This window comes from Tripterygium wilfordii, chromosome 18 (genome assembly GCF_013401445.1).
Source record: "Tripterygium wilfordii isolate XIE 37 chromosome 18, ASM1340144v1, whole genome shotgun sequence".
In the NCBI taxonomy this organism is placed as follows: domain Eukaryota; kingdom Viridiplantae; phylum Streptophyta; class Magnoliopsida; order Celastrales; family Celastraceae; genus Tripterygium; species Tripterygium wilfordii.
This window is the reverse complement of record NC_052249.1, coordinates 2,738,521-2,754,453: the sequence shown is the minus strand read 5'-3', so window position 1 is coordinate 2,754,453 and position 15,933 is coordinate 2,738,521. Positions and strand designations below refer to the sequence as shown.

Below are 15,933 nucleotides of genomic sequence, written 5' to 3'. Positions count from 1 at the left end.
AACTTGTAGAAGACACTATATATATATATATATATATATATATAAACTAAAATGATAAAAAAGTGCATGAAATAATAGAAATAACTTCATGAATGCTTTCTTATTATAACACAAAATTCCTTACAAAATCACTTGTAGATGAAATCAACAAAACTTCCAAAAAAAGCATTAATTGCTCTCCGCCAACCAGGAGATGGTTTATTGCTGACTACTAACGAGTTAAGGCTACCTCAAGTGGAAATTGAAGTTTCTAATCCACATTGTTTTTTATTTAAAAAAGATGATCCGACGATCACTCTGGATTCCACTGCAGAAACTGCAGGTACCCTCGTTTGGGCCGCTACTAGCTCCTCACAAAAGCCATAGTCCTATCATCCATGAACAGACAAACTGTCAAACTGACTTCCATATCACGAGTTTTTTTCCTATATAACACATAATATGTCCCAATATAACATTGGAATGAAATTATTTTTCAATATAAAATTACATGTCATTTAGAATGATGTATTCTTCGTAATTTTTATACGATGGCGTGATCCATTTTGCCTGGAGTGACTAATGTAATATTTTTGTTTTACGCCAACATAAATGGCGTAACTACATTTAAATTAAAAAAAAAAGCTGTTTTGTTCATTCCAAACATTAAAATGTTTTAATATTCTAATACTCATGCACATTTTAATACGCAAACATTTTATTATTTTTTTTATGTAACTTAAATTATATTATAATGCAATATACCTTAATACAAGCTGCTTTGGCATTAGAGGGAGCAAAAAAAATTGTTGATGCATTGGTGAGGGACATCGATTTGAAGAGGTTATAAGCCTTGACGTTGAAGGTACGCCCCAACATGATAGTAAATATCCTATAAGTCCATCACACCGACATGGTCACATTCTCCGTGCAACTGACTTTACTATGCATCCATCCCAATTGACGCATGATGAGGTTGGTCCATCCACCACTCCAACCGCATGGAGTAGGCACATGACTATATGATATTTTCCTTTGCTTGAATCATATGATAATTTATGTATTTATTTTTATTGTGTCCCTCTGATGATGATTTGTTTATGTTAGATCAAAAGATGACCATTTTATATATTTTGTTGGATATGGATTGTTGAGTTAAATTTTTGATAGGTTGATTTTAAATTTTTCTCATTGCTTTTTTTATTTTGTTCATTCATACCATTCTAATTAGCGTGAATAATAAACAAAAATTGCATTAGAATATGTCATTCTGAATGACGTGTAGTGTAATATTGAGAAATAATTTCATCTAAATGTTATATTGGGACATTATGTTTGACAGTGTTATATTGGGAAAAAAAAAACTTCATATCACCGAATACTACATCTCCTTCTCATTTGCTTTGCATTAAATGCATGCAACTCTTTTTCACAACACCTTCTGCTCTCTCATTTAATGCACCCTTGCCTCCACACCCACCCACCCCCCAAACCACCAACCAGCGCGTGCTTACCATCACCACCCAAACCCTCATAAGCTGGTGTTTGAGATGATCACGAGTCCTCAGAGTTCAGTGAATGCTCTTCTTCATTTAGTAGGCCGAATCCGGATTCTTTTACATAGATCTGATTAGAGGGGAGATATTAGACATATTTATCCTGAAACAAATTATTGTTCTGATAATCTACCTTCTCTAGCTTTTAGTTTACCGAGAGATAATTCACTATTTCACTTCTCCTCCTATGTCTTGTGTGGCATTTATGAGGGCTGATTATGTAGGATAACTTATCCGAGACTGATTTCTGAATAAAGTTTTTCTGATTTGGATTAAAAAATAATAGTAGAAAAGAACCATTAGATTTTACACATCAGAACATGAATAAATTCGTCTTTACAGACACTTCTTCAGTCTTTCACACAACATAATATATAACTTAAATTCAATTCTTGGAACAGTCAAATACGAATAACAAATCAATTGTTTCAAAACCCCTTTTTCCTTATTTTTCACCTTAGATTTTAACCATCTGTCTGGCAAGAAGAGGCAGCTTCAAAGGGGTTGACCTGAGTCAATACCCGAACCACCACCCTTGCGCTACTGTGTTCAATTAAAAGCATCATCCCAGAATCGGTCATTGTCGGCTTATAACTTATCACAGTACACAAGCAGTCGGTCTCCATGCGCGCGGTTCGTTCTTGACTCAACCACCCCCCAGGCCACCACAATAACTCATCACCGACCGACCAACCCCTACTCTTCACCATTCACTGCGCCACCTCAAACACAGCTAGCCAGCTACCCGACACCTACTTCATAATAACTTCACCATACCCCAAAAAAAAAACAAAAGAAAAAGAAAAGGAACCACTTTTTCCAAGAAGATCACGCGACATGTCACGCGATCGATCTAACTCTCACACTGAACAGCAGCCTTGATCTTTTGGACAGTGCACGAGATGAGATTGTTAACTGTCTCCACCGACTCCACCGTCAGTTTGGCTGTAGGTAGAGTATTCACCAAGATTTGAAAAGCCACTGTCAGAAGCGACCCGCTCGCTCTCGGTGGGCCACCATTTGCAGCCCCGTTGTGCGTTGGCGTGGGCCCGCGCGACCCATGCCCATCCGGTACGATTGCGAAGCCCGAGGGGAGGAGTGCTACGTAAGCAGAATCTCCACCGTTCATGACAACGTGCATGGCTGGAATGTCAACGGGCGCGTACACCACAAGCGATCCCGCCGCGTCTATGCACGTCTCCTGCAGTATCAGCATGCTGCTCTGGTTCGAGTTCATAGCCTGCGCAAATTAGCAAACAAACTCAACCCCCTCTTTTTCTAACAAATTACTTAATCTGCCACCAACCACCTTTCACGTAATAATTATTTTAACAGTGAAAAACAGTCAAACCCTAGGAATTGACAAAGTTGTACCATTTTGACTTTTTACAACTTACAAAATTTCTGATCCCTCCCTGTCTTTATAGATAATTCCAAACCTATCCCTTGCTCTATCAAATTCATTTTTTAATCAATAAAACGACAACCAATTGAGTTAACCATGCAGGGGACACGGACGTCATTTAATTAGTACATATTACACGAACAAGTGTATACATATATATAGAGAGAGAGCGTTACATTGGCACGGAGGAGGGATACGCAGTTGCCGTGATCTTGGCCCTTGGCAATGCGGGCCATCTCCTGCATAGGACCACCGTTGGATAGAATATCCCATTCACTTCTGAGCCGTTCATCACGGAGGAAGTCAAACAGTCTCTGCGGAGAAACCGGAAGCCAGACCGAGGTGGCAGCACTCAACACAATGCCCGGTGGCTCCCCTGGATCGTCCACGCTCTTTCGGGTCATGACCCGTACATCTTCATCAACATTACCAACATTCAGCTTGTTCCACTTGTGAACCGTCGATGCACAGACACCCGCACAGAAGTTATCGGTCATCCGCTGCGCTAGCTTCAACATGCTTCGCCTACCACTCGGTGTTATGCCTACACAACATAATCCACATTTCCAAATTCAAAAGATTGATTCTTCTATTGAGACCCAATAAGGCAATGAATTATAATTAAGATAATAAAATTATACCAGCGTGATCTCTAGAGGAGACATTGGAGGACATGAGAATGGCGAGGCATTCACATTGTCTTTGCAGGGTAGCCACCCAACGCTGGGCACCAAAGCCCATGCTGGAACCTACTAGGTGTCGGTAGAGCTGGTGAACTTGACTCTCATCGTATTCTGCATGTTCCACCCATGTAACCTGCACTTTCAATATTTGTTAGAAAAAAATATGATTTGTATTCTGCATGTTCCACCCATGTAACCTGCACTTTCAATATTTGTTAGAAAAAAATATGATTTTGGTTGTTTGTGATCAAAGAATAATTTTATATTCATTATATTACAAATCCAGAGATTCCATTGCATGAGATGCAAATGGAGATATCCACAGTCAAACTTTAGAAACACAATCAACTCAAAGTATAATTTGATGTCATTGACAAAAATGGTTTGATTAGAGATGTGGCAAATCTATCATGTATCAATTTATGAGGGCTCACTCAACGAAAGGAACGGCATCATGTATGTGTATATATAATGGTAATTATCTACAAGACATAAAATAACAAATGGGTGCAAGAGAGAAGTTATGCCAGAGATTTGAAGGAATTAAGAAAGTACAACTAATAGGGTGTCATCGAGATGTGCACCAATGTCTACAATAAACTTATTCAGATATACTATAATGGAAACAAAATAGGCCAGTGTTGAACTTTGACTAACCAGGTCTACACTTCCATTTTCTGTGCTAGTTAAAACAAAAACATCATATAGACTGGAGCCATGTCACGCACATTTCAATGATTCAGTTTATATAATTATGTCTAACTGGGGATCACCGAGATATATAGCATCAAAGACAGGAATAGAAACATCAAATGCATAGTTTATTTCAACCAAGATTTGATCAAAACCAAGCATATATGAAATCAATGTGTTCGAGGCTTCTATGCATAAAATACTAAGTTTATGAGCAATATCTTAATGTGATCACGCAAAACCCTTGTATCGAACCTTGTGAAGTAAAACCATAATTTGACTCTAGAAGAAGAAGAAAAACCAAGACCAATAGTGTTAAGACTTCTAGGAAGGTTCGTATTCGGGGAAGAGATAGAGGCTTAAATGTATGTGCTGATAAGGTAAACTAAACCAGGCAGTGACAGTGCACAATTATTAAACATATATGCATCAACACTAAATCAGTAAATTGACTTGGAATTCCAAATGTTCAATGAGTTTTGACTTTGGCTTTCAATAAAATTAAATGTTCTCTCAACCACACCAACCTCGAGCAACACAGTAAATGTGACGTGGAAAAAAGTTATTACCTTGGAGTACCCATTTGGCATATCTTGCACCACACAACCGGAAGGCAGCCTCCTGCAGTTCACAAATGCTGGTGAACCTGAATTTTCACGGATTGAGTCAATTGACACATCCACCACAGCCCACACACCCTCTGCGTGCTGCTTACAGAACCGCAGGAAGTTCACCTCCCTCACCGGCACCAGTGGTGAAAGGACTTGCAGCTCCCCATACATCTAAAATCAATAAACATTAATTATAAATAAAAAAAAAGATTTTGTACAAAAAAAGAACAAATTTCATTAGATTTTTTGTGTTACCAGCTGAAGTGCGCCGTTTCTTGTGCCTCCCATGCCACTGGAAATCACATCTGTAGTAGAAGTTCTGGCTATCAAACATGGGAACATCTCCGCCCAGCGATTCTGTGTTAATTAATGAAATGGGTGGGAAAACTTGATTAATTGTAAGGGAAGAGTGAGAGAGATTAATTGTAAAGGAAATTTTGTTTGAATTGGCTCACCGAGTCCATCAGAGTCTCTACGAGGGCCAAACTGTTGATGATAACCACACCAGTCTCCCTAGAAGCTTCAGTGACAAACCCATTTGGTTTCAGTCCAGTGCAAGGAGTGAAAGTCCCCAGATACTCCTCTTGATTCAACATTTCTTTTCCTCCTTCAACACTCCTGATCCATAGAGGCTCATCAGTCCGTGCCATCTGAACCAATTCATCCATGGCAGCTAAAGCAAGTTCGAGAAACATGGATCTCTCCACGGATCGATCTAGCCCGGTCAGATTAGTTCTCGATTGAGGGGCTACAGCCAAAACAGTAGTCGAAATCCCAGTTCCAAAATCAGGCCCCAAAGGGAGTGTTCTCACCGCAGCAGTACTACTCAGCCCACCAAATCCATTGCTTCCGACTCCGAGTTCCAAACTCGAGTTTGGCATTGGGGATGCCATTGATGAAGCCAGAGATGATACTGGTCTCCCCAAAAATTTGTCTGCGAGAGCACAAACACGATCCAGCTCGTCCTTTAATCGAGCATTCTCGATCCTCAAATGCTGCTCTTCGATAGAGATTTCACCGATCACTGCCGGACCACCACAGTTAGTGCAAATTGGGTTTCTCATTGCGTCTCTGATTGACATGTTCTCGGCTTGGAGCTTGTCGTTCTCTTGTCTCAGCAGCGAGTTCTCGTGCCTCTCCAGTTGGGTCTGTGCCAAATTTTCAAAAAATAAGAAATAACCCACAAGAAAGGAAAGAGTAAGAGATAGAATCCATTGTTGAAGAAAGATTGTACCTTCATTTGGGTTCGGCGATTTTGGAACCAGAACTTGACTTGCCTGGTCTCCAAACAAAGCCTTCTGCTAAGCTCAAGACGCTGTTTCTCATCAGGATGAGGGCACTCTTTGAACAGACTATGGAAAATCAAAATTACCCAAAATTAAATGTACGAAATGAAAAAAATAAAATGATTAGTGAAGAAACTTTCTCAAATCATACGCTTCGAGTTCTTGGATTTGTTGAGGAGTGTGTCGGTGATAACGCTTCTTCCTTGGAGGCTTGTCGGTGGCATCTTGATCATCACCGGAGACACCATCCATGTTATCACTCCCAGATCTGCTCATCTCATGCTCCTCTTCTCGGCTCCTCCTACCCAAACTGATATTCCCCTCAAAGTTGTCTATCATTCTCGGTATTTCAATATGCCCATCACTGTTTGGTTGCTGTTGCAAAAAAAAAATCAATCACCCCAAATAAATATAAGAGCCAAACAGATCTTTGGAACCCAATAAAGTAAACAAAAAAAATAGAGAGAGAGTAAAAGCACCAGAGCGAGAGAGAGGCCTGGGGAGTTGAACAAGGATTTGTTTGGAGGGTGAGTCACAAGGCGTGGTTGAGAGATTGCACCAGTGGGCATACTTTTGGTGTTGGTGTTGTAAGAGATATCAGTCACGAATCTCTCAGCGCCACCACCACCACCGGAGCCGCTACTGCTATCAAGAAAACCCCCAAAACTCATGAAATAGTCCCCAAACAAACACTACAATCCCATTCACTGATTCCCCTAAATCAGACCAAAAACCCAAGATATACACAACTGGGTATGTCAAAAAGAAAAGGCTAAGAATTAAAGGGGAAAAAAAACAGAAAATAAACAGATAGAGAGGACAGAGGAGACAAAAGGTTATATGGGTATCCAAATGTCTCCAACTCCCTCTCTAAAGATGAGTCCTTTTTTTTTTCTTGAAGAGAGAAAGAAAGAGAAAGAAGGCAAGCAAATCCGCAACTTCTGCTGCTTAGCACTTCGTTCTCTATCCCTCTCTCTATTTCTCTATACTATTTTCTCCCACTAACTCTCTAAGAGAAAGACTTCCTCTGTTTATATGAGAGACCCAAGAGCGACTTCAATCACAAACTTGAACCAAGAAGAGAGAATGGGGAGGAAACCCTAGTTTTGCCTAAGTATTGTCATCTCGTTCCGTGCATGTTTGCTTGACTATATTGAGCTTCAAAAGGCGCACACAGAGAAAAATAAAAGAAAAGGTAATAATGAGAGAGAGAGAGAGAATGAAGAAAAAGTGGAAGATAAAAGGCAATATATTATGTGGACTCTTCGAAGCCATACAAATACAAATACAGAACCACCAAAAAAGGGTGCGGGTTGACTCTCAACCTCCTATCCTATGGCTCTGAAATCTTACCACAGTCAAGTCACCATAACATACAATAAAATAATGTATGTAAGAGTGTAAGACTGTCAGGGGTCATATATATAATAGAAGTACGGAAGCAAGAAGAAGAATTTTTATATACCTTTCACCCAAAACACTCTCATTTAAAAATGTGGAGTGTTGGATGTGAAATGAATTTTATAAATGTGTTTTTAATCAATGAATATTTTAATGTCATATAGATTTGAGGATTTTTGGGGGTCATATTTTCGGAAGTCTCCAACATTGTTATTTCATCATTTTGGACCCTAATAGGGCTTGATCTCTCAAATTATCAAAGATTCTAGGGTTGAAGTGGTTTTTTGTGTGAGGATTTCTGATTTTCACTCTCACCATAATTTTTTGAAATCTAGATGGCTTGACTGGGGATTTTACACACATTAGGAAGTGTATTTCAAATATTTTATATACCAAATTTGCATTCATAGACAACATAATTTTAGTTAATCCCCTCCAATTTATTAAAAATAACGATTAACGACTAACGATAATTTAAATTAAGTTTACGTGGTTTGGCTAATGTTGGAACGAAGCAACTTTGCTATCGATTTTGGATACGTATACTTGTAAGTTGTAATTAATTTTATGATGACCGTTAATTCATCAAATTTTTTACTTAGATCCTTTTTTATGACGAAAGAACCATTAGTAAGACATTTTTATTTAAGATTAATTAAATTTTCATAAGCACATAATGATGTGATTAAAAGTTCTTATTTGCTTGAACATATAATTGATAAATTCATGTTGGACCAATATATGTGGGAGTAGGTGCTAGTAATTAATCAGGATTAAAAGAATTATTAAAGCAACTCAATTGAGCTTTGAATTTTTGCAAAATTAATGCTCACGGGTTGCATTTATTTTTCTGTAAGGAGTTGTCCCTAAATCAATAAAAGAGAGTTCGGAGATTATTATTATTTTTAACTTTGAGCACATATATGCCTAATTCAATTGATTGTCAATCGAATCACTTCTCGTTCGTTAGAGTTCCGAGTTTATCCAGTGACAAAGCCATGTTGAACCAACTGACCCCCCAAAAAAAATACTAATTATATGTTAATTTCAATTTAGACCCCCATGTTGTAAAAAAATCATGCTCATTGTTGAAACAATAAGATATGTGACAAATATTACTTATCATATTTTATAAAAATTTTATTTTTAGTATTATGTTTTGTATAATCGAAAGTATAATTAATAGATAATCCCAAAAAAAATTTGGGGGCAGCCCTCGCTTAGCTTTGTTTGCCATGAGATAAAATCCTTTGTCCATCACTGTGATCCCCTCATGTAAAGTTTTGGCTTCACCCCTAAGTTTACCATACATGAGTGGACCATTTCTTTAGTTTTTAGTCAAAAAAAAATGAATAAAAGAAATGGTGGAGAGTAATAAGTTTTGTTTCCCCCTTTTTCATTTAATTAATATTCCAACCGTTGAGATCACCAAGAAAAAAAAAACATAATTGGTAATAATATTATGCATGTAAGGTTCATGCATTTTAGTTCTAAATCAAAAGAATAAGAAGGAAGCAAATAATGTGATGATTTTTGTAGATTTCAATCATAATTCGCTTCATGCATGCATCCTCTTTGTTTATTTTGGTAAATATATTAAGTGTGACACTTTAAAAGAACTTATCAAATCTGTCAATAACAAAATAGAAAGTTGGAAAAATCATAAATATTGTTGGGATATGAATTCTTTTTTTGAAATGAACCAATATTGTTATCTCTCGCACTCTCAACTAATCTATGAGAGTTACGGGGTTTTCTATATGTGATTCATAATTAACCAACTAGTTGTCCGATAGACAACAACAACTAGGTAGATTCCGCGTTACAAAACAATGAACCAATATTTTATATACATCCCATCACAATATAAGATTAAATGTATATATGTCTCAGCAAATTAAGAAGGATAATCATGAATATTTTAACATTTTAATGCTTAATTAAGTCTTGTGTCTTCTATTGAGATACATATGGTCTTGATTTTTACAAGCTACATTTTTTTTTTCCAAAAAAAAATATAAAATATAATTAGAGATAGTGTGAACAGAGTGTTATTCGTAGGGTAGTTATGGCAAGTTACTCTTTTGTATAAGTATGCAGCAATCTTGAAAAACAATATATCATTCTATTTTTAGGTGTCAATCACCTCAAATAGACAAATATTCTTACTTTTCAAACATTTTCTCATTCCCTAATTGTGTATTTTCCCTTCAAATCATTTAGAATTTCCAGACCATATTTTTGGAAAATAAATATTAAATTATCATGACAATTGGTATATGATGCAGCGTGACGTGGTGGAAATAACACTTACTTGGACCTGTTGATTCGACACACGAATACCAGGAACAAATCTACTTAAATCTGTCGATTCAACACACAAATGCCAGATTTAAGGCTTCAAAACTTTGTTTATTCTAACGAATACCAAAGAATTGAAAAAGACTAGCCGTCTCTTAATTTTATTCAATCAAAACTCAAAACTAAAATTTCTCAATGAGGGTTACAATCTTAAATAGTAAACTAAACGAAACCCTAGACACTTCTAATTGGAAACAAATACTTAAAAAAGACACTAGACTCCTAAAAAATAATACTAATTGATTTACAAACAATGGATTTCCTAAAATACCAAAATAAAATATTTAAGAGAAATATCGCAATCTCAATCTGCATCATTCTCCCCTTGTTGGAGAAAACTCGACCTCAAGTTTTAAAGAATTGGCCTAAGAAAACTCTGGATTTCTCAATCATTGTCATTGCAACAAAAGAACAAACCTCCAACTCATGACACTTTAAACTCTTGATTAAATTCAGAAACAACATTAATAAAGAGCTTTTACCACGTGGGTTGTCAAGCCGTTATGGAATAATAAACTCCACATGTTGTATCTCTACAACAAGTCCTTGAAGAAATCTTTCTTTAGCTACAAAATTTGCAGGTTTTTCCACACCAACAACTTGTTCTCATAGAAACTCCTCTTTATCTTCCGGATAATCATCAAACACTGATTCAACCAAGTACGACTCTGACTTTTGATCTACCTCTGGCTCGTCAACATCTTTGTAAACATCGAAGATAGGATCTCCAACTGGATCGAAGATCAGTTCTTCTACAAGACCTACCTCTAAATAGAAAATATCAAGAACATCTCTCGCATGATCATAGACCTCCTCACTCGGAACCCGTCCACCACCACGATTTTCATGTTCATAGGCCTCCTCTTTCGGAACCCGCCTACTACCATGGTTTTCATATTCATAGGCCTCCTCTTTCGGAACCCGCCTACTATCATGACCTTCACCGACTCCATCAGCTCTACCATCGTGTACCATGATTGCGAAGGAAGACCTTGCTCCGATGCCAATTGATGCAGCGCGGAGTGGTGGAAGGAACACATGCTTGGACCTGTTGATTCGACACACGAATACCAGGAACAAGTCTACTTAAATCCGTTGATTCGACACACGAATACCAGATTTAAGGCTTCAAAACTTTGTTTATTCTAACGAATACCAAAGAATTGGAAAAGACTAGCCGTCTCTTAATTTTATTCAATCAAAAAGCTCAAAATTGTCATTCTTTAATGAGGGTTACAACTTTAAATAGTAAACTAAACGAAACTCTATACACTTCTAATAGGAAACAAATACTTAAAAAGATACTAGACTCCTAAAAAAATACTACTAATTAATTTAGAAACAATTGATTTCCTAAAATATCAAAATAAAATATTTAAAAGAAATATCGCGATCTCAATCTGTATCAGTATAGGAGGTCAATTTTTGTTCATGGTGAAACATTGAATAAAAAAAAGAAGAAGAAAGCAAGGGTATGTTTGGTATACTTGTTTTACACGCGTTTTGTTTTGAAAAATGTCATAGACCTAATTTGTTTTGCACATATTTTCCATTTTTATTTTTTGAAAAAACGGAAAACAATCCGAAAACCCATTTGTCGTTTTAAAAAATACGGAAAACAAATTATTGTAAAATAGCTTGAAAATAAAAATCGGGAAAAAAAATGTTTTTTGAAAAACAAAAATTGAGCTTACCATCACTACATCACAAGATTTTTGTTTAAATTATTATTATTATTATTATAACAGTATGATTCATGTTAGACACAATCAAAATTGTCAAATTGAGAATGACATTGGTGCTAGGCCTCGAACATATTTATTTAATTGAAGGAAATGAAATTACACTTTTGGGAGTTAAATCTTTAAATTCGTGGTTTGTTATACATCATGTCAAAAGGACTGCTTGCATGTACGTACACACACATACATATATATATATATATATATATATATATATATATAATTGCTTGTGGTTGACTTCTTCCAAAACAATCAATTCAATCTCTCAATTATTGACAATATATGATCGACAATCACGAGTAGCTCACCTCATATCATGAGTTTGATACATGTTTATCTTATTTCGTAGAGGTCTCGAGTTTGAGTTTCCACATTCATTTCTCCTGTAATAAAAAATATATATATGTGAACTCTTTCAATTAATTACTTGAGGATCACAATTATGATAATAAAATTAGTATTCGTACATTTTATGGTTCTATTCATAAATATATACAGCGAGATCAATGACTCGTTACTAGTTCGATTTGCATACATCACGGGTTGGTAGTTAGCATAAAACTCCCTGCAAACTTATTAATATGAATTTATCATTCATGTAGTAGATTCTCATTAACTTCTTTTCGTCATGTGCTTATATGATAATTATATTTTGACTCTATAAACATACATTTGATAATCTTAATTTGATTATAATTTTACTAATATAACATATTCATATATCTATCAAAAAAATTAATTTTGATACATAATATTAATTAAAAATTATATTTTTATTTATGCTTCCTACGCATTGTAAGAGCTCCCGATTGGTTATAATTAATCACTATATATATATATATATATATATATATATATATATATATATATATATATATATATATATATATATATATATATATGGTGCCTGCAACTGGTTTAGTAAATTCAATTAATTTCTGCAACTGTGTAACAAAAATTTTATCCTTAAAGAATAATTTATAGCCTTTAATTATAACTCTAGCTGTTCCAGAAAAACGTAAATAGATTGGCATTTTAACACGCCCATTTAAGTGTGTGTGTATACACACACACTTACATTTTAACACACCCATATAAGTGTGTATATATATATACACACACACATTTTTAAGGCCAAACGCTTAATTCTGGGTCAATTAATTCGTGTGTTCATTTTGATATACCAACATTAATCTCGTGTTTAATAGGGAACAATAATAATACCACAAATGCAAACATGACCTGCCAGGGAGGGGCATAATTACAGTGAATTTGATAGCAAAGCTCATGATGACAATTATTTATGATTTACAAAGCTTGTCTCCTCTGTATATGACACCAACCATGAGAGAGGAGAAGGGTGAATGTGTAAGATTTATGGTCACACATATACATATAAACACACACATATATTTACACACATAGACTAATTTTCTTATATGAATCAAAAGTGTGGACCAATTTTGTGGATTTATTTTTCAATTATAGATGTAGTAGATCCCGTAACAAATATGTGACCTCCACTTTTTTTGTGTTTTATTACAATCATTGAATTTTATGTCCACAAAGTCGATCCACACTTTTGATGTAGATAGGATAAAGTCCAACGGTAGAGAACGTAAATGCCTGAAAGAAGAGGGTAGCTTGGGGGGGGGGGGGGGGGGGGGGGGGATGGCCGTGCCTGAAAGCTCGGTCGGAACAGACCTAAGGATATGTAAAGCTCATGCATGCAAAAGTCAAAAAATCCCAATCCAAGATTTGATCAGGTCTAGTTCGTATGGAATGGAAGTGTTTGTTCAATCGTGACCCACAATACCCTGTGTCAATGCAGCGAATAAGATTAATAAACCGCTTTTGAGTCTAGATTCTTCTTTGATTTTTTCCCCGCAAATCAAGCATGTGCAGATATGGTCAAGGTGTTGAATTTACAAGTGATTGGAGTCTCACGTTAGATAAACATAAGAAAGTGATGCAAAACCCCACATCGATTAGATGGGGGTTACAAGTCTCGTTTATAAGGATGGACAATCGTCAAATTGGTGAGCCAGTTTTTCAATTGTGAGCTAGGCCCATTCTTATGACTTGGGCTTGGGCCTCCATGCCGTGTGGGCCCTATGCATTGTTCCTAGGCTCGGGCCTAGGTCCTTTTGTATGGCATGGGTCTCCTTTGTATCAACTAGTATCAGAGCCAGGTTCGTGTGCAGGTTGTGCACAAGGACTGCACATTTCCAAGGAGGGGGTAATGATGCAAAATTCCACATCGATTAAATGGGCAGTTATGAGTTTAGTTTATAAGGATGGGTAACCACAAATTGGTAAGCTGATTTTACAGTTGTGAGTTAGGCTCATTCTTGTGACTTGGGCTTGGGCCTCCATGCCGTGTGGTCCTATGCTTTGTTCTTGGGCTCGGGCCGAGGTCCCTTTGTATGGCATGGGTTCCCTTTGCATCAGAAGTTAAGTAGTTAATATAACAGGATGAGACACAGCTTAATAGTTTAAACTTTTGCATTCATATGGGTTCCAAACATGTATGTTAGCTCGTACGAGCACATGGGTGCACATTTACACTCCTCTATAACTCGTTATTCTCCCCAACAAATGGTATCGAAGCCGACACTAACCACTAGACAAAGGTGTGTTAGAAGCATTGTGGATCTGGGATTAGCCCATGAATTCGTATAAAGGGATTCAAATGAGCAAGTATATACAACTCTCAGTGAAAAGGTGCGGCTAGGTTATATGGTAAAGACTAACACATGTATATGACTCGAGGTTGTGTCATACAGTTGCAAGTGAGCAAATGCATGGGCTGGGGTTTATGTAACATAAGGAGGTGGTGTGGCTCGAAGGACGACTCCTACACGTGGGACTTGTGAGCTTGTATCGCGGGCATTAAAAGAGTGTAAGACATGACCCTCGGGGATCGGTAACAAAGTGGGTGATTCAGGCATGAGGGAGAGTGTGCTCAATGTGGAAAAAAAATCACATGAGAGGGAGAGATTGTTGGGAATTCACATCAATAAAGTGTATGAGCCCAACTAAAAGTGTTGAACAGAAAGCCCAGCAAGTTGTGAGATGTATCAACAAACTAGTCCTTTTTTTTCCATTTCAACCTTACTGTTTCTTAAGGTAAACATTTTGGTTTGTTGGTTGGTTTGATGTGTTTAAATAAAAGTAATATATCTGGGCTCTACTTTCTCTGTACAAATTACGAATTTCGTTGTTTTAGTAAATATAAGTCACACGGTGTTAGTATACAGCCAGGGGTCCAGAGTCACAGATGCCAGAGCCAAGATGCTATATTTTTCTTCTTTATGGTTAAAAAGCATTAACGGAACCAACAATAGATGACTCGATTGACAATCAACTCGATTAGACATATATGTATCAAAAACCAATGAAAAACATATTTCTCAAGGATATTTAGAAAAAAAAATATTAGTAGGACTATATTTGTTGTACTAAATAAGTCATAGTTGTTCCTTCTACACAAACATACAGACAAATACCTGTTTGTATTCACACAATTACTATATTGGGAACGAAAGTTAGCTGCTGAACATGTCTCTGATGAACTATGGGTTAGTTTCTAGCATTTGTAAAGTAGCAGATATGTCAACAAAAATGGTGATAGCAGAAATGTTAGACAATTTTAGTAACAGATATGCTGCTTGAATGCCGGGTAAGTGTTTGGTTGAATTTTTACCGTTAACATTTATGATGTGTAGCATATTGGATAAATTAGGTGCAGGGATAGCATACATTTTAGTTGTATACGCTGTATCTAAACATACAAATTAATTCATAAAATTAATATAATGAATTTAAATTAATTAAAGATAATAATAAATTATAAATTAATTAAAGATAATAATAAATTGTAAATTAATTAATTAGTTAAAGTTTTAATAACAGTTAATTAATTAATTAATTAATTAGTTCATTATTTAATTTATTTAATAACAATTAATTTATTTAATAACAGTTAATTTATTTATTAATTGATTTTTCGGTGACATAACAGTGTAGAGTGTAGAGTAGTGAGAGTATAATCGAAATAAAGCAAAGGCATGGGGACAATATCGAATTTTGTTACTGAAATGCTAATGAAATTGTTCCAAAAAGTAACATGTCAAAACTAATAAAAAATTTTGGTTAAAAATGTCTTGGATTATGTGCCGAGAAAAGCTTATTTGATTGGAAGTAGCATTTATAC

General features: G+C 36.0%; 1 protein-coding gene across 1 annotated transcript; it reads right to left on the bottom strand.

Moving 5' to 3' along the window:
* Positions 1 to 1,856: 1,856 nt before the first annotated feature.
* LOC119983354 (homeobox-leucine zipper protein ANTHOCYANINLESS 2) lies at positions 1,857 to 7,417 on the bottom strand. Its single transcript, XM_038827029.1, has 9 exons — positions 6,693 to 7,417; positions 6,365 to 6,588; positions 6,162 to 6,279; positions 5,383 to 6,075; positions 5,183 to 5,284; positions 4,886 to 5,098; positions 3,582 to 3,756; positions 3,117 to 3,484; positions 1,857 to 2,775 (listed from the first exon to the last, which is right to left on the bottom strand). Exons 1-9 carry the CDS (start codon positions 6,882 to 6,884, stop codon positions 2,389 to 2,391), a joined length of 2,472 nt encoding a protein of 823 aa, XP_038682957.1. The 5' UTR covers positions 6,885 to 7,417; the 3' UTR covers positions 1,857 to 2,388.
* Positions 7,418 to 15,933: the final 8,516 nt, after the last annotated feature.